Genomic DNA, 18,333 nt, shown 5'->3' on the forward strand with positions numbered 1-18,333 from the left:
TACGAGGGATCAGCCGAGCAGCATTTTGATAAACAAACCGCGTTACTGGGTGGCAACGGCAATGGAACCCTATGGAGCCTGAGCTTTGAGAGGCCTGAGTGTCTGACTCTAGCCGGCTGACTCTGTTTACATTTTAAAAACTGCGACAGTTCGCACAACTTTAACACGACATGCATATTATTATACATCAAACTCTTGAGCTACTTCAGCTCTCACTCAGAATGTCAAAATATAAGTGATGTGATGTATAGTTTTTTTTTAGATATTAATGTTTGTTTGGCACAACTCATACTAATAACTGCCGCGGGGTTCCGCATTTCTGGGTGGCAACAAGTGACGTCACGCTGATTCGTCCTATAGGTACTGCAGTGCATGGCTTTGTTATATTACATTTCCTTGACACATTGTGTTAGGGTGTTAAAAACAGCAGCACTGAGTGGAGAAAATGCAGATGTCTGCATTTAAGTAACTCATGTCAAAACAGGAAGATATGGTTTTCCAAGTGTTGCCATTTTGGCCAATCAAGTCTCACCTGCTGGCTGCTGATGGATGAACGCCGCTGCGACGTCATCTCCATGGTGGAGCCCAATGACTGTCGGGGGGGTGTGGCCGCCGTGTCCATATGTAGCTTGCTGTTGGCTGTTGCTAAAGAAATTAACAATTGGAATTAACAATGAGTCGGCATCTTATTCAGTCCCCAGTGCCCCCCACTGACTATCACCTCAGCTTACTGCAAGGCTTTAGTCATGCCCTACAGCTGCAGTGCTGATGTACCATTGATGCCTCTCTCGTGTTTCCCCTATTAGAGCGGCACTGCACCGCTAAAAAAAAACGCACGCACGTACACACGCACGTACACACACACACACACACGCACGTACACACACACACACACAGGCGAGCAGCGGCACGCAGCAACAGGTACAAACCGTCAGTTCTACTTTCCACAGACAGCAAAAAGGTAGTTTCGCGGCAGTTTCGTCCACATTTCCGGATGCTATGAGTGCTTGAGAAGTATTATCTGTTGTCCTATTTTACAGTCCACCATGTTTTACTCCAGATACGGAGTCTTCTGGTAAAGTACGCTGAACAGCCAGCAAGGTGTCGCGCTTCAGCCCATGCGCTCCCCAACTGGAAACATCAACCCCTTGAAACCACCTCTCTCTCTCCTTTCAGAATTGTATTAGCTGTAGTTAACGTTAGTATTACCACATTAGTATTTGATGGTTGTTAGTGTCAGTGTTACTGTTATCCTTTGTGGCAGTGCATACTTTCAATTTGATGGATGAAATGTAGGCCTATATACAGTAAAATGGTACACTGTTAGACATATAATTACCACAATATAAAGTGCTACAGCAGCTGTTCTAAATCAAATCAAATAAATCGGCATAGCCAACCACCCCCCACCCCCTTTGTCTGCATGTGGGTGTCCTTACAAGTACAAGTGTTGTCAGAGACATGCGATGACGACTTGTGGGAGCTGCGCGAGGATGTTGAGGCTGTACGGCTGTGGTCGAAGCGCTCCAGCGCCTCCTTCAGGCTGGACGTGTTCAGTTGGGACTCCGAACCAGAATCCTGGCTCTGAAAACACCCAAGTAGAGGAGAAACAAGATAGACTTGATAGTCGATTCCTTTTCAAAGAAGTTGTCATAACTTATGGCATTTTTTTTTATGACAAAAGAGAAACTGGATTAATGCGACAAAGATCAACAGCTTCCTTTTAATATTCGGAAATCTGTAGGTGAATTCCATGATGCAGAACCATCGCACTTTTCTTGATTAAATCATTGACTAAAAGCAGAGCCCCATCGGTTTAGATGAGGTCAGAGAACATCAGTGATGATCAGATTTCCATACAGTGCGACACATAAGAGTGTGTAAGTGACTCACTGAGAAACTAGAAACTGTCGTGGTTGTATGCCTCCAACAACAAGTTTACATCCATGTCTGTCCAGCTTCATAAAATATATGTAGTGAAGACTGAATTAAATAAAAGGGTATTACTCAGATCCTTCAGTGAGTGCAACAGGCTCCTGCAGATCATCTATCAGTCTGGAGTAGCCAGTGCTCTGTTCTTAGCGGTGGTGTGCTGGGGTGGTGGTGGCATTGAGGCTTGGAGGTCAGGCAGTCTCAATAAGCCGTTAGTCTATGAATCAGTCTTTTCAACAGGTTTTTTTGTAGAATGACCCAAGATCGTTTTCTCAGCAGCTACAGTGGTAAGCAAAACAGTATGATGTCACAGTGAAGTTGATCTTTGAACTTTTGGATATAAAATGTCATCGCTTCATCATTTTATCCTATTAGACATTTGTGGGAAAAATGTGGTCATAATTAGGGTAGGAAATTATCGAGTTTTGGTCAAAAAACGTCTTTTGGGAGGTCACAGTGACCTTGAACCTTTGACCACCAAAATCGAATCAGCTCATCCTTGAGTCCGAGTGGACGTTTGTGCCAAATTTTAAGAAATGTCCTCGAGGAGTTCCTCGGATATTGCACTCACGAGAACGGGACGGATGGACAGACGACCTGAAAACAATACGTCTCCGGCCACGGTTGTCACCAGTGTGACGGCATAATGCCATTTCTAGACAGCTGTAAGCTTAGCGTCATATGCTCACTGTGATTTTTGTCCTTTATTCCGTTCACGATGGGGAGCTGTTATACAACAAATCTACAAGTCCACACGCTTTTCATCCTTTTTCGTGTTATTCCTCTTGTACACGTGACAATTAAGTGACACATGACACGTGTGTGTGTGTGACGATTTCCTAGTTTACTGGGATTACGCATCTGTGCAAACAAACGAGTTCAGTGTACAACATTTCTTGTAGCATTTCTCACCTTATCCACATTGACCTCTGGGGTGGACTCTTCGATGCCCAGCTCTCTGCGCTGTTCTGCCCTCACCTCTGCGTAGCTAGAGACAACGTTGGGGATGAGAGAGACAACTAGTGAGTGAGTGAGTGAGTGAGTGAGTGAGAGGGTGACTGTGTGCATGAGAGTGGATGAGAGACAGACTCTTCACAAGAGTCTGATGAAGTCTAAATAATGATCACTATGATAGGAAACGTGTGTATCAGAAAACGGCACAGGAGAAAGGAGAGATAAGAGAGAATATTGGGTGGGCGGTACCTGACAACGGTGTGTGTACAGACAATAAACTCGGGCCGGGAGTTCCACTGGTGGTAGGTGATGTAGTAGTGCGTCTGGAGCCAGATCCACTGCTGACCCTTGGTCAGGAAACGGTAGTAGCATGACTTCCCTTTACCATACTGCATCACTGGACAGGAGAGATGGAGGGAAGACAAGCAAAGCAGAGTGGTTGTAATCAACAAGCCGAAAAAGGGAGATCTTACAAAGAATACTGTGTGTGTGTGTGTGTGTGTGTGTGTGTGTGTGTGTGTGTGTGTGTGTGTGTGTGTGTGTAGGTGTGTGTGTGTGTGTGTGTGTGTGTGTGTGCGTGCGTGCGTGTGAACGTTTGTGCCCAAGCGAGACTCACAGTGTTCATGACACTTGGCTAGTGTCTCCAGGTCGTCCACATGGTAATAGTCGTACCCTGATGTTCCCAGAACCTCAAAAGGCAGGTAGCCTATGATTGGTGGCGCCCTGAAAGGAGACAATGGCATCGTTATTATTGCACTGAAGCAAGCAAAAAAAGAAGGTAATTAAGCTTCACTTAGAACTGGAACTCAAATATCAATAATGGTGACCTACACCAAGTCAGACGCTCTTGGGGTTTCTTTAAAATGAGGCAGCTCAGATTTATTTTTCTTTTTTTAATGTTCTTTCAGATTTCCCCCCCATTTTCTCCCCAATTGTACTTGGCCAATTTTCCCCCTCTGCTGCCCTGGTCGCTGCTCCACCCTCTGCTGATCTGGGGAGAGCCGAGACTAGCACCATGCTTCCTCCGACACATGATAGGACGTAGGAGCCGGGAGGATCACGCTATTCCCGCCAGTCCCACCAGCTTCCCTCCTGCAGACACCAGCCAATCGCGCCTGTATGGATGCCCCGACCAAGCTGGAGGTAACACGAGGATGCGAACCTGCGCCCCTCACGTTGGTAGGCAGGGAATCTACCACTACACTACCCGGACGCCCAGGCAGCTCAGATGTTAACATGTGACTGAAATAAAGTACCGCAGGAAGGAGTCGGAAGTCGCAAATCGCTGCCATGTTGGTTCATAAAGGGGAAAAGGCAATGGGATTTTAGAATGGGGATTTCGGTTAAATGCATGAAGTAAGGTCTGTGGTTAACAAATGGTTATGGGAGTAGAAATTTGTGCTCAGCTAATCTTTACAAAAGTTTACGACTTTTCAAGCATAAAAGCGTTTTTTTAAGCGCGTAAAAAAAAAGAAAAAAAGTGGTCCTCGTTTGTGAAGATTATCCTGCTGATTTCCACTCCCATATAAATAAGCTTGTGTTAACCACAGACCTTATTTCATGCATTTTACCGAAATCCCCATTCTAAAATCCCATTGCCTTTTCCCCTTATGAACCAACATGGCGGCGATTTCTGGTTAAGCCTACAAAAATACGTCATCCCTGCGGTACTCAAGTCTCATAAATGTTACTAGGAACATATGCACAATTCAAGGATGTCTTTACCGGTAATCAACCCACTTTGTATCATATATAATCTTGGTATTATAAGCACATGGGCAGTGTTTTGCCTTCTCTCTCTGTTTACCTCATGGAGAAAATGCTCCTGCTCCTGTCTGCAGAAACTCCGCCCCCACCAGCTGCAAGTCATTAAAGCCCCATTCAGTAAGTTTTCCAAGTTTTGCTATTGCAGAAACTGCGCCCTCTGGGTGCAATAGTATCGATAACGATATCGCCGTTCAAAGTCAACAAAACACAGCGCCAGAAAGCTCTATGTACATGTTGTGACATCGGGTACTCACCATGTGATGAAATAATAATCCATAGTTCCGTGAAACATCATTTTCGTAGCAAATCCGAATCGAGTTACTTCCTTGTTTTCATGAAGACAGCGCTTCCGCTGTACAGCGCATGCTTTTATTTATTTATTTTTTATTGCCACGGGACGTGGCAGACAACTTGCTTAGTCCCAGGGCTGGCCAATGGAGGGCGGTGTGGGATAAATAAAGTCGAGAGTCTCCCTATTACAAGTCAATCTACCATGTCCTAAGACTAAAAAGCTCTTATATTACAGTAAAAAATGTCAAAAATCTTACTGATTGGGGCTTTAAGGCTTGTTAAGGCTCTCAATGCAATTATCTGCGGATGTGCGCATACTTAAATAAAAATAAACAATAACAGCCACCCTCTGAGCAGATTCTGCCTCTCCAGCAGAACTTCCGGCAGGTCCGTTCTGACGCGTTGTGACGTAAAACGCGTCAGAACGGAGCGCTTTGCCAGAGGAGGAAATGGGAGGTCTCCGTGAGGAAAACACACAGAGAAGGTAAACACTGCACATGTGCTTATATTACCGAGATTATTAATGATACAAAGTGGGTTGATTAGCGGTAAAGCCATCCTTTAAGTGTGTGTGTGTGTGTGTGTGTGTGTGTGTGTGTGTGTGTGTGTGTGTGTGTGTGTGTTCACCTGTGGTCTAAGAAGAGGAACTTCCACTCTAGACTGTGTCTGGAGGTGAACTCTTCATTGGGCTCCTCCACTGTACACATCTCCTATGAACATGACAAAAACATATACATTACATATTTAGGGTTAAACACAGACACACATTCCAAAGGGGACATTATGTTTTAAGTGTATTCTGTTATGGACGAGTATGCTTCTGTGTGGTAGTAACAGCAAGGTAAATGACTTGATTGAGTTGATTTGACTCCAGTGTGTGTATGCGTGTCTCCACATATGGCCCATTTCCACCGCTGGTATCAGCGCGGCCCCGCCCAGCTCGTCTCGCTTTTTTGTCTCATTCCACCGATCAAAAACGTGGACAGCCCGGGTTGAGACGGGGTTGAGTCGTGCTAGTTTTGGTCCCTGCTTTGTTGAGGTTCCAGCGCTGTGAATCCGGTACCATACGGTGACGTGAAAACACTGCAGACGACTGATTGGTCAGGCAGAATCGTGTTTACTGTCTACTGTCAATGCTGGATACCAGTTTAGTGGGGCTTACCCTCTCTTCTGTTATTTCCATCAGTCTTTTGTGTTGCCGCCTTCGGCTCTGGTTAAATAAAATCGATCTCCTTGCTCAGCTTTAACATGACGGTGGTTTTCAATTGTTTTGAGAGAGAAAAAGTCCGCTCCTCGGGAAGCCCTTTGTAGTTGCGTGTGTAACATCGGCTCCGCTAGGCCGGAGGCGGGGGTTTAGTGAAGCCGCGGTCTTGCCTGGTGAGAGGCCGCCGGGGTAGAGGCTTCCCCTCTGCCCGTAGCGCAACTCCCGTCCCCCGCGCAGCGCATGCATGTGAATTTGAGTAACAACAAAGTGATATCCATTCTCCTGGCCGATTCTCACATTTGCCCATGTACACTGTAGGTCATTTTACAGGCACCAGTATTTCATAACCAGTTTAAAAGTTCCGTGTATGGATTTAATTTTAACGTTATACGTTATAGCCTACTTCAGCTATGGTCGGAGGACAGATATGCGGTTGCTACGATGACCAGGTGTGGGCGGAGGCGAGTAAACTTGCTATGGAAACAGAGTCTATATCAAGTAGAGACGAGTAAGACCAGATTGAGTAGAGCTGTACTGTGCTGTTATATGTGGTGGAAATGAGCCAATAGTACCTTGATGAATTGAGGCTTGGCCAGCCGGACAGTAGCTACAAAGCAGACCTGGTCATCGAAGGCAGGCTGTAGTGAGCGCTGTAGCACCCCTGCCAGACCGTTCCTCGTCACGTTGGGAACTACACAGCAGAGAATAGAACAACTGAAGATTATGCTTTGCATTCAAGAACTGTGGGTCAAGGACTGTGCACAATGCGTTTGTGTGTGGCTCAGTAGATAGGGCACGAAGTGAGCACTACCAAGGTTAGTGAGCACTACCAAGGTTAGTGAGCACTACCAAGGTTAGTGAGCACTACCAAGGTTAGTGAGCACTACCAAGGTTAGCGTTTGCTTCTGACTTATGATACAGATTTATTTTATTTTATTATAAGGCACTTTGAAGTGTCCAAACCGTTAGTTCAGGTCTGTTCCGATTAGCTAATTCACGTTCAAAGCCATTGATTCCCAATAAATATGCAGTGTATAACACTTTACTGAGATAACAGAAAATAACAACTCATACCACTACTTGTTCGAGGTATGGTATTACAGTATACAGTGTAGAAATGGAAGATTGACTTGAAATACAAAGAGTTCGGTTTCACTTTTGTGGCTAACAATTACAGTGGCTTACAATTTGCATGGCAAAAAGCTTAATTACAAAATACAGTGATATCAATGAATGTTGTTTTGATGAGTGTCATTTAAATGACGTACCGTTGTTGAGTGACTTGAAGTTGCCAATGAACTTAACATATTCATATACAGGCGGCTCTTTGGGGTCAATGGTCCCTCGTAGCATGTGACAGCAGAACTCCATCTGGTTCTTACCTGGAGACAAAAACAATATTTACCACAGCATATTATGAATATTGGCATCTGGCAAAAAAAAACAAAATAAGACAGCTCAGAGCTACATCTATGTCTACCGCATTGTTTTCCAACAGGCAAACAGATACAGTATAACAGCAATTACACTGATCTAACTGCAGGGATGCAAATCCATGTATGGTGAAAAAAGAGAGGTACCTGAAGTCGAGACAAAAAAGCAAGAGCGTAATATATATAACCATATGGTATTTTAATGCTTAAATATATAGGAAATTATATTTGAATATACTCAGATCAATAAAGAGACAGTCAGATGTTAAGTAGGCTAGTAAAGTTTTTTATTTTCAGAATTAGATTTTTTTTAAATGTGTGTGTGTCTCTCTCGCTCTGTGTGTGTGTGTGTGTGTGTGTGTTTGTGCGCGCGCGTGTAGCTCAGTGGTGTATGTTTGTGTGTGTGTCTGTGTGTGTGTGTCTCTCTCTCTCTCTATCTGCCCCTCCCTCTCACTTTCATCGGTGTGTCACAGATTATTTTCTCCACCCAGAGCTGTTCCGGTTCTGTTGACAAAGAGCTAGAAAAGTTGAAGATAATTTAACTTAAATACAAAACAAATACAAAATTACATTGTAATGACTTAGCTCCTATCGGTACTGTAGTCACGCCGACATCTTTGGACAAGCTACGCTAGCTCTCATGATCTAACTTTAGCAGTTCTACTGATATCATTATCATTTTCCATAAATTCCAACGCCAAGTCTTGTTTCCTTGGACAGTCTGGTCTCCATTACTGGATAATGGACATTTACTTAATCTCTATTGAAAACTAGTCCATTGACTTGCCTGAGTTTGGAGCGGTTGGTAACAGATATGGTGTTCTAGTTCAGAAATATCTAATTGTGTTTGGGTGTTAACGCCCAAACACACTTTTTTATGAATCCACAAAATCCTATAATGGCTCCAAGCTGTGCAACTTGATGATGTTAAATGAATGGTATGAATGGTATTTATTCCTTTTTACTTTTCTAAAGGATTTGCACCTTTTTTCTAAAGAATGACCTGTCAGCATTACATACAAACACACAACATGTCATGATGTGTGATTCTTCCCTATTTTGTCCCCAATTGTTCTTGGCCAATTTCCCCCCCTGCTGCCCCGGCCGCTGCTCCACCCTCTGCCGATGGGGAGAGCCGTAGACTAGCACCATGCTTCCTCTGACACATGCGCAGTTGCCAGCCGCTTCTTTTCACCTGACAGCGGGGAGCTTCGCCGGCAGGACGTAACACGTGGGAGGATCACGCTATTCCCACCAGTTCCCTTCCGCCCCGACCAGGCGCCCCGACCAACCAGAGGAGGCGCTTGTGCAGCGACCAGGACACATACCTCCAATCCGTCTTCCCACCCGCAGACACAGCCAATCGTGCCTGTATGGACGCCCGACCAAGCCGGAGGCAAGACGGGGGTGCCAACCTGCGACCCTCGTGTTGGTAGGCAGGAAATCTACCGCTACACTACCCGGACACCCGTGTCTGTGTGGTACTAACCCTTTAGGTAGTCGGAGCCAAGTTCTTGGTCGGTGGGGTGTGTGGACAGAGCCTTGTACACGTCGGAGTGTTCCCCAAGTGGCAAGAAGTTTAACAGGTTCTGGTCCACCAAGTCCGCCTGGAGGACAACACACACACGGACACGCACAGACACACACATTTTGAATGACATGTCTAATCATTGTTCAGTACACAAACGACATACGGAAATGTTTGATCTTAACCACACAAAAAGCCCGTCCAAACCTGTTCTACAACAACACATGACTAGTCCATACCAAGCCAGGGAAAGAATCAGTTAATCACCGGGAGGTGCTCTAGCAGTGAGGTCACATGACTAGTCCATAGAGACAGTCCGCATGTCTGGGAACGCCCATACAGGCTCTAGGAACGCCCACAATAGACGCTGGGTTAGCCTGGGGGCGGGGTCACGGTGGGTAAATTCCCCCGTTCTATTCATTCAGCAAAGTTAGAATTTAGCTGATAGCCCAGCCCAGCCAGACACGATCGGGGATTTAACCACCGCAGTAAACGCACATCTGAGCAGACGTCTTATGTTCTGCTCTAGAACCCCCAAAACATGTAGTTTAGAGCCGCAGCACCGTCTTTTGGTGAGTCAGCCCATGAGATATATCGGCGGTTTTACCCCACTCGCGCACCAGCCGTTTAACATTTTGTCTCTATACCAAGCCAGGGAAAGAATCACTGTTACTCACCGGGAGGTGCTCTAGCAGTGAGGTGACGCTTTCAGAGACGTAGAGGATGTTCCCATCTGTCATTATTGCTATGAAGAACCCATCCAGAGCCTGATAACACGACATGACACAACAGAAAACACTTAAATATTGGTCTATTATAACAATAGAATTATTAGTAATAATAGCAAGCTGCTATCATAATTTTTTTTTTGGTTAATTCAGGAGCTATTTATTGATTCAAACTCAAAGAAAAAAGGGAGTAAAAATGAAATGATGCAGCTTTTTTCTTGTATGTACAAATTCAATTCTGATCCGATTGGATTTATTAAAACAGAATTAATTGCAACCATGGTCATGAAAAACAACATAGCAAAAAACAAAAACAAACACAGCAACATAACAGCAGGCATAGCAGCAGTGTTGTCACCTATCAGACAGGAGGACAACATATAGCATGTGATAGTCCTGACCTCCAACATGAGCTGGGTGAACTCCTCGTTGCTAAGAAATGGAGGCTTCCAGTCCTGCCTGATTTCACTGGACTCCGACTGGGCTGCAATCTCTGATGGAGGACAGGAGAGACAAGCACGCGCAAAATAAGTTCAATTCTATTTTACCGCTATTCCATCTTACACACAAGTGCACTGCTGAAGGTCACAGCACATTTCAAAAGGAGCAAAAGGGAAAATACAATACAACAGAGACAGTAAGACAAAATAGCGCAAGAATGTAGTGGAAGTACAGGGCAGACAGAAACGAGACAGTAAAATACTATAGTACAAGTGACGGATATTAAAAAGGGTATTTCAGCATAACAGAACCCAAGTATTCCGATTGTAATCAGCAGGGATTACGAGGCGTATGGGAGCGCAGGATGCAGGTATTTTATTTATATACTGTTGTATATTTTTTAATAATTGATTTATCCAGGAAGGTCCCATTGAGATACAAGATCTTTTTTCAAGGGACTCCTGATCAAGAAGGCAGATATAAAGTGACTAAGCCATTGAATTCAGGAGTATCACAACAGCGTCTAGGATGTAGGTATACAGTGACTAGGGCACAGACATCCAGTAAGGAAGTATTAACAGAGTCACAGTTAATAATAACTGGTAAACAGTAAAAAGGCAAACAGTCGCTATAAGTTAATATTATAACGGTTATAACGCAATAAAATATAATAAATGTAATAAAAACAGGATGCGCCTGTTCCCTAGTTAGAGGGACTACGTCACGATGCTCTAGTGATGAGAGTAAAGCATCACAGAAAACGGTGCACGACATGGCAAACCTAAATATAGCCTAACCCTCTGTGATGCGTGATTTCTAACCCCACATAGGATAAGCAATAACCACGCCCTGTGGCGCCGGGATTGGCCAGGAGCAACAGTGGAGGGCACGCAGCCCAGCGATTTCATGAACCAACTGAATAGCTCTTGAGAACGGACAGCGATTTCGAGTGCGGACATTGAGAGCGGACATTGAAATGAATTATGGTCACATACCTTCCTTAGCATAGTAATAATAATAATACGCATATTGTAATCTACACAATGTACACAATCTACAAAAACCTGCAATAATATAAACGGTGTTGTGTTCACGTTCATAGCTCATATAATATAATGTATTATATCGTTAATTTCAAGCTCAATTCTTACCCAGAGAAAAGGTACAGCCCTGAAAATGTAACAAGCAATAGTTTTTTAAACATCTTTATTTTAAAAGATGAAAAACCCCCAGGTGCTTTAGTCCCAAGCTTCAATGCTCCTGGCCAATCCCGGCGCCACAGGGCGTGGTTATTGCTTATCCTATGTGGGGTTAGAAATCACGCCTCTGTGATGCCTTGAACCTAAACACATGACAGGAAGTGAGGTAAGGGGGATGGCAAAGTCCACTCCTGACCTTTATGTTTACACAGGAAGTCGATGCTTTTCTGCAGGATGGTGGACTTGTCCATCTTCCTGGTGTTGCCTGGCAACATGGTGCCGAGTTCCTTGATGAGGACATTGAACTGGTCTCTCCGTTTCTTCTCAGACTTGTTGCGGGACACACTACAATTCAAATCAAATCACAGTATAATTTCATTCCAGGGTGTTTTTGAAGCAGTTCTATTGTTCAGCACACTGTGAATACAGACAGACCGAATGAACATTCCCTCTTCTGCGTTTTGTCCAGACACTCTTGTTTTGACATTCACAGAGCAAAATGCCAGCGCTAAAAGTGAGCAGATGTAAACTGTTTGTCATGTGACTCTGCAAACAATGTAAAATATGCTGCACTGACAGTCTGGACAGATTGGCTGGTGTGTATGGCATGTGATAGATTCCATAATATATACTGTATGTAGGGCTGCGTATTGGAAAGGACCTCACGATATGCATCACGATACGATTGTATCATGATACATTGCGATACGATACACGTTGCGATATATCGCAATACTCTACATAATTTACTGAAATTGTAAAAATAGAGCTGAAAATACAACTCGCTGTGTACCACCCAGGTAGTCTAATAATATGTACTTCACATTATATTGATAACTAATTGGACACAAATTGAGTCAAAACTATTGAAAATTCCAATTTATTAGAATGGCATTTGCAAATTTGCAGTTGCACACTTTGTTACTGAACACACTGAAATAAAAATAAAATGCATAAGTATTCTTATTGTCCCAAAAACTTTATACGGCGATACATCGCAATATTTTTCTGAAATATCGGTGCAGTATTGGGGAGGTGGGGGGGGGGGATTTTGCAACTATAGACCTTATTCGATTGACGTCACTCACATACGGGCAAGCCCACTGCCGCCATGTTGTTGACATAGCGCAGCCGCTTTAAGTGACAGCCTATGTAAGAGCAGAGTTTATAGGAAGCTAGCCGCCGTTAGCGTTACCTGTATCGTTCCAATTGTGTTCGGATGGTGACCTGCGTTACACACGGCTGTAGTAATGACAGCAATAAAGTCCCGGTGGTTTGTTTCTATCTCTACCGTCCACAGACGTGAAGGGAGCGAGACGGAGGATACGTCAGCAGCACAGGAGATGTGTGGATAGTTAGGAGAGAGACAGGTGAAACTTTCTGACAACTCCTCACAGCAAAGTCTGTTCACCTCGTTTTTTCTTTTGTTTATTATTACAGGCATTAACGGCAGCATACAAACAACAACTCTGGGGTTTTTATTGCTGTCATCACTATCGCTATTTTCGTAATGGAACAGAAATGACAATAAGGCCGTAACTATAGTTGTCAGCTGCAGGACGGTATGTCAACAATATGGCGCTGTCCGGGGTTAGCGAATAAGGTCTATTGGCTTATTGATTTTATTGCACAGCCCTATATATGGATATACTACCACAAGTGAGTTTCCACACTCATTTTGAAGTGTGTGTGTGTGTGTGTGTGTGTGTGTGTGTGTGTGTGTGTGTGTGTGTGTGTGTGTGTGTGTGTGTGTGTGTGTGTGTGTGTGTGTGTGTGTGTGTGAAAGGACTGGAATCTGGGCAAGAGATAAATCCCCGCCACACCTTATTATTTTTTTAGGATAAGGATGATGATTGATGAACCTAGCTCAATCTAGCTCACCGTTTTGCTTTGTCCTTTTCATCTTCTTCCATCAACCCATCAAAGATGCTACAATCATCCCTATGAAAGGAGAGACGGAGACAAACATTTACACACAGTATTTCACAACTCACTTTGAGTTCTGTGTGTTTATGGGTGTATGCGTGTGGGGAGGTGTGTGTATGTCTGTGGGTGTGTGTGTGTGTGTGTGTGTGTGTGTGTGTGTGTGTGTGTGTGTGTGTGTGTGTGTGTGTGTGTGGGGAGGTGTGTGTACGTCTGTGTGTGTGCACACGTTTGTTGGCAGCTAGAAAGCAGAGACACATTGTTAATAATAGCTAATGACGGAAGTTGGCTAATGAGAGGATTCCTACATACCAGCAGGAGCAGGTTTATTTTTGGGTCGCACAAAAAAACATAGAGAGAGACAGAGAGAGAGAGAGAGAGAGAGAGACAGAGAGAGAGAAGGAATGTGTTGTGCACTGGGCATGTTCTTAGGATAATAATGTACAAGGTTTCGACTAATATGGCATTTCGAAGGCCAGTACCGATATTCTGTACGGACGGACACTGGCAATATTTTGTGATCTGGTGGTAGTTGTGTTCAATATCTTCAAATCGGACTATTTTCATTCCCAAAATATTACAAGACGTCAGTGTTTCCTGAAGGATTCCATGTTTAACAAGGTGGAAACCCCTGTGAAACTGCACGTAGCAGACCGCGGGACACTAAAACTGTTAAGCAAAATTAGCAATAACACTCCTACACTGCATTGGAATGTTTGGGAGAATAATAGTAATGACAATAAAAACATTATCTAGCTGCGTTCAGGGGGGGAACGTCCATTTGAGGCCCGATTCCCTCAAATTCAAGGACCCAACGCGGTATAGTTTGAGACACAGATCAAGGTGAATTACTGTTACAACACTGACAATTGCTATAATGAGAAAGAACGTCCATTTCTATTCTTGCACACAATATATAAATGCAAGCACTTTCAATGACCCATGTCTATTTTCAAAAACTTTCAAGGCCTTGATTTCCCCCCCTCAAATTCACAAACTCCCAGGGATTTCAAGCACCCGTGGGAACCTTGTATAATTGGCAAACCGTTACATGTACATGTCTATACATGTATTGTGAGGGTTCATGTACTCTATAATGTTCTCTATAGTGTGTGCGTGCGCATGCACGTGTGTGTGTGTGTGTTGTAGCATACCCTATGCTAGATGTCATGGTGGTTGTTGATCAGGGCCGTAGCTGCAGTGACTGACTCTTTAGGCGTGAGGTAGGCATTTGGAAGCACACCTGGAAAGAAAGAAAGAAAGAAAACACACTCACTGACTGTATGTATACCATTCCATTCGTCACTCTCACTCCAACACATTCACAAAATCACATATACATGCATGCACGCACACACTCGCACGCACGCACGCACACACACACACACACACACACACACACACAAACACACACACACACAAATACACACGTCTTGGCAGACAAGTTAACTGATCTCGCTCCAGCGAACGAAATGTGGGAATAGGCCAAGCTATGTTTTTAGAGTGATGTAGAGTTGAAGGGAAATCCTTGTTGATACAATAATTTTTTTTTAACTGTATTTGGGAATGAGCGGGCACGTTGAATGTTTTGCCCAGTATTTCTATGTACAACACTAGTCAGGATTACCTGCATTCCCAACTGACATTCTATGGTAATTCCTTATATACTGCATCGGATAAGATCTTAGTGAGGATTGTGCTAAATTCTGAATCATAACACAGATGTCTCAATTGATGTGAGGAAAAGACCATCTTTTTTTGTCAAAGAAACATTAGGTTAGTAGGTGAGCACAGTAAATTGGCAATATTTAACGAGCAGTCAAAAATAGGTCTACATATATGGTAATCAGATTTAACCAAGACAGAAGGTTTGCATGGCAAACCCTGAAACTATTTCATAAGTTAATTTGAGCCCAGCTCTCTCTCTCTCTCTCTGTGTATGTGTGTGTGTGTGTGTGTGTGTGTGTGTGTGTGTGTGTGTGTGTGTGTGTGTGTGTGTGTGTGTGTGTGTGTGTGTGTGTGTGTGTGTGTGTGTGCGTGTGTGTATGGTCGTTTCTCACCTCACTACAGCTCAGGGTTCCCACATATTTCCAATTAAAAAATTCCATACTTTTTCCAGACCTTGATTTGTTTTGTAGACTTTGCCTGGACGTTGTTCAATATGATTTAAGCAGATAGACATCTGTTCCTGCTAACTAGGTCACTGTATAGATGAAGACTGCTCTTCATGGCGACAAATATCAGGATATGTGAGATGATTGGCAGGGTTCCTACACGGTTTCCATTCTAAAATTCCATATTTTTCCAGACCTTTGAATGGATTGGATTTCGGTCGGCATTTGATATAATGCATGCTGATAGCGGCTGTAGTTGTAGAGCATCTCTACAACATTATTCTTCACATCAACAAAAATGGGACTCAAAGTGGGTCTACAACAACATAAAAGCTATAATTATGTGTGTATCGGACCTGAACCACAACATTCACCATACTTTTCCAGACGTTTTTTTTTCAATTCCTAAGCCATTCGAGACCTGGAAATGATCAAATTCATTTCTAACACTTTTCCAGACTTTACAGACCTGCGTAGGAACCCTGGCAGCTTATGCGTGCGGTCAGTTCCTCCTCTTTTCTCAGCGGTCGTAGTCAAAACGGACTCTAGGATAAAAAATGGCGTTGAGGTCATTGGGGTCGTGAAGGAGCTCCAGACTATGGGCAGAACATGGTGGTCAAGAAAACCTGCGAGAGAAGCCAGAGGAGAAAACTGGGGTCACCAGGGATCATTAGGTCAGTTGGGCTCACCAGGAGGTCATTAGGTCAGTTGGGAGTGTAACTTTAATGGGGTCGGGGATTTGTCAAAAACTGGAATACTTTTAAAAAGTCTAATACAGGAAAACTTCTAACTTATTGTCTCAACACGAAAAAAGTATCTGCTAAGAATCATTTTTACTGGCCAAAATAACATTGTTCATAGAAATCTGTTACCCTTCCCATGTTTAGTGCTATTTCATGTACAGAACCAGATAGAACTTTGTAATTCATGTTATTAATGTAATTCTCCAGTGCAGCAGCAGAACTCAATAACCAATGCATTCAAATGTTATCTCAACAATTTACTGGTCAGTGTGTGGCAGGTGACAATTATTTATTTCTCCACCGAACATACAGTAAATAGAAAAAGGGAGCTTCTTGGTGCTTATAGAAGAATTTAATAAAGAAGTAATGTACAGGTATACTTATTCAGTTAATACAATGTACATCTTCAAGGAAAGACAAGGGCACAAGGGACGCAACGCGTTTCAACCTCTGGTCACCGAACATACAACAGCACCATTTGGTATTATTCGGTAGGTGTTAATTTCAGACTCTGCTGCCAATTTTTTTTAATATTGCCTCCAAGAAATAGTGTGGCTGCCTGTTTTGGTACAACTAATTCTAATAAGTAATAACAAATGAGCCAAAATAGTTACAAGCGTTCATTACTCAATTATTAGGCTTATGAGTACTCCGAGTACTCTTTTGGAGCACAATGACCCAGGTCAATTCGGTGGTAAAATACAGTCAACTTACTTATTGGGAACTTGTCTCCGTTTGCAAGGCTGGGTTTCTTCTTGGTGTCCTATTCCCTTCCTAGGAACTGACAAATTTTACGTCACGTGAGGGCCACACCTGCAATACAAAAGCCCAGACTCATTCACACACACCGAAGCCTGAGTTCACCACATTTACAATGCATTCAAATTTACCTAGAGGCCCTGCTTGCGAATAGGGATTATGTAAATATGTCGGTAGTTGCAAGTGCAAACCACAAAATTTATGAGTGATTGTACATCTCAACCCTGTGGTTCCCAAGCTTGAACCCCCAAACAGATACATTATTATGTCATTTAGCAGACGCTTTTATCCAAAGCGACTTACAATTGTACATTTTGTCAACAGTAGGGAAATCAACGAATGCAACACAGTCGACATCAACCAAGACCCCTCAAAAGGAATACACAGCATTTGTCAATATGTGAAGGTATTAGTTAGGCATTAGTTAGGTTTTTTTTAATATAGAAGAATGGTTGGTTCAAGAAGGGGGTAGAGGTATGTGTAGCCTGAAAAGGCGTTTTTAGTCTCCGCCACAAGATAGGCAACAACCCCCCCCCCCCCCCCATTGTATGTGTTGTGTCAATGGTTGTATCAAGGGACCCCATCTGAGAGGATTCTTGATATGAATTGGTATGAATTCTATTACTGATGTACGCAGAAAGTAGGTAACGTTACAGTCAAATCTATGAGCAGAATAATCAGCTTGCCACATTCTCTCATTGCACTCATTTCCACTTAATGAATTAAAAGCAAATTTACATTGTTGTTTTATTTATATAGTTGAACCCTCTTCTCAAGGAGGTCCTACAGTAAGTTACCCCGAGTAGCCAATAATAACTGGGGCCACATTACATCGTGCTCTCTCTTTTGAGCCGTTCTGCAGCTTCGCCAATGAATGCACCATAAACGGTGGTATTAGCAATGTTATCCCAATAGTGATCGTGTATAACAGACAGCTAAAAAGCCAAAGATACCCACAGTAAAATGCCTCTTTGAGCCACAGGTGTTCGTTAACGTTATACAACAACCAAAGAGAGCAGACCATATTCTATAGCTAGCTAGCGAGCTAACTAAGCTTGCTACCGAGCAAAACTGCCTCTGTAACGCTAGCTGAATGATCCAATGCCCTTAACTGATCCGCTTTCCTTCCGCAATACAATCAAATATGAAATGGCATAGTTACGGTACGTGATCATGACATATTTCTGCGGAAAAAAACCCGAGGAATATCAAGCTGGCTCCCTGCCTCAAGCTGTCACGCAACAACTGACATTGAGCACAAATAATCTCTCAAATGTTACCGTTTTTCATCAGCCGCCGCGAGAAAACTGCCACTAA

At 43.4% G+C, this 18,333-nt stretch overlaps 1 protein-coding gene across 1 annotated transcript in view; it reads right to left on the reverse strand.

Moving 5' to 3' along the window:
- LOC310774531 (circadian locomoter output cycles protein kaput-like) overlaps nt 1–16,117 on the reverse strand; it is a 30,956-nt gene extending 14,839 nt beyond the window's left edge. The window contains exons 1-15 of the mRNA XM_083634616.1: nt 15,984–16,117; nt 14,555–14,643; nt 13,359–13,418; nt 11,674–11,822; nt 10,239–10,330; nt 9,787–9,876; nt 9,071–9,188; nt 7,417–7,530; nt 6,721–6,839; nt 5,572–5,654; nt 3,503–3,609; nt 3,136–3,283; nt 2,845–2,920; nt 1,440–1,584; nt 533–645 (exon numbers count right to left, since the gene is read on the reverse strand). Of these exons, the coding sequence (XP_083490742.1) occupies nt 533–645; nt 1,440–1,584; nt 2,845–2,920; nt 3,136–3,283; nt 3,503–3,609; nt 5,572–5,654; nt 6,721–6,839; nt 7,417–7,530; nt 9,071–9,188; nt 9,787–9,876; nt 10,239–10,330; nt 11,674–11,822; nt 13,359–13,418; nt 14,555–14,571 (1,431 nt within the window). The 5' untranslated portion in view covers nt 14,572–14,643; nt 15,984–16,117. The remainder of the gene's footprint in view (nt 1–532; nt 646–1,439; nt 1,585–2,844; nt 2,921–3,135; nt 3,284–3,502; nt 3,610–5,571; nt 5,655–6,720; nt 6,840–7,416; nt 7,531–9,070; nt 9,189–9,786; nt 9,877–10,238; nt 10,331–11,673; nt 11,823–13,358; nt 13,419–14,554; nt 14,644–15,983) is intronic.
- Nucleotides 16,118–18,333: the final 2,216 nt, after the last annotated feature.

Source organism: Poromitra crassiceps (assembly GCF_964638095.1).
Source record: "Poromitra crassiceps genome assembly, chromosome: 4".
NCBI lineage: Eukaryota > Metazoa > Chordata > Actinopteri > Beryciformes > Melamphaidae > Poromitra > Poromitra crassiceps.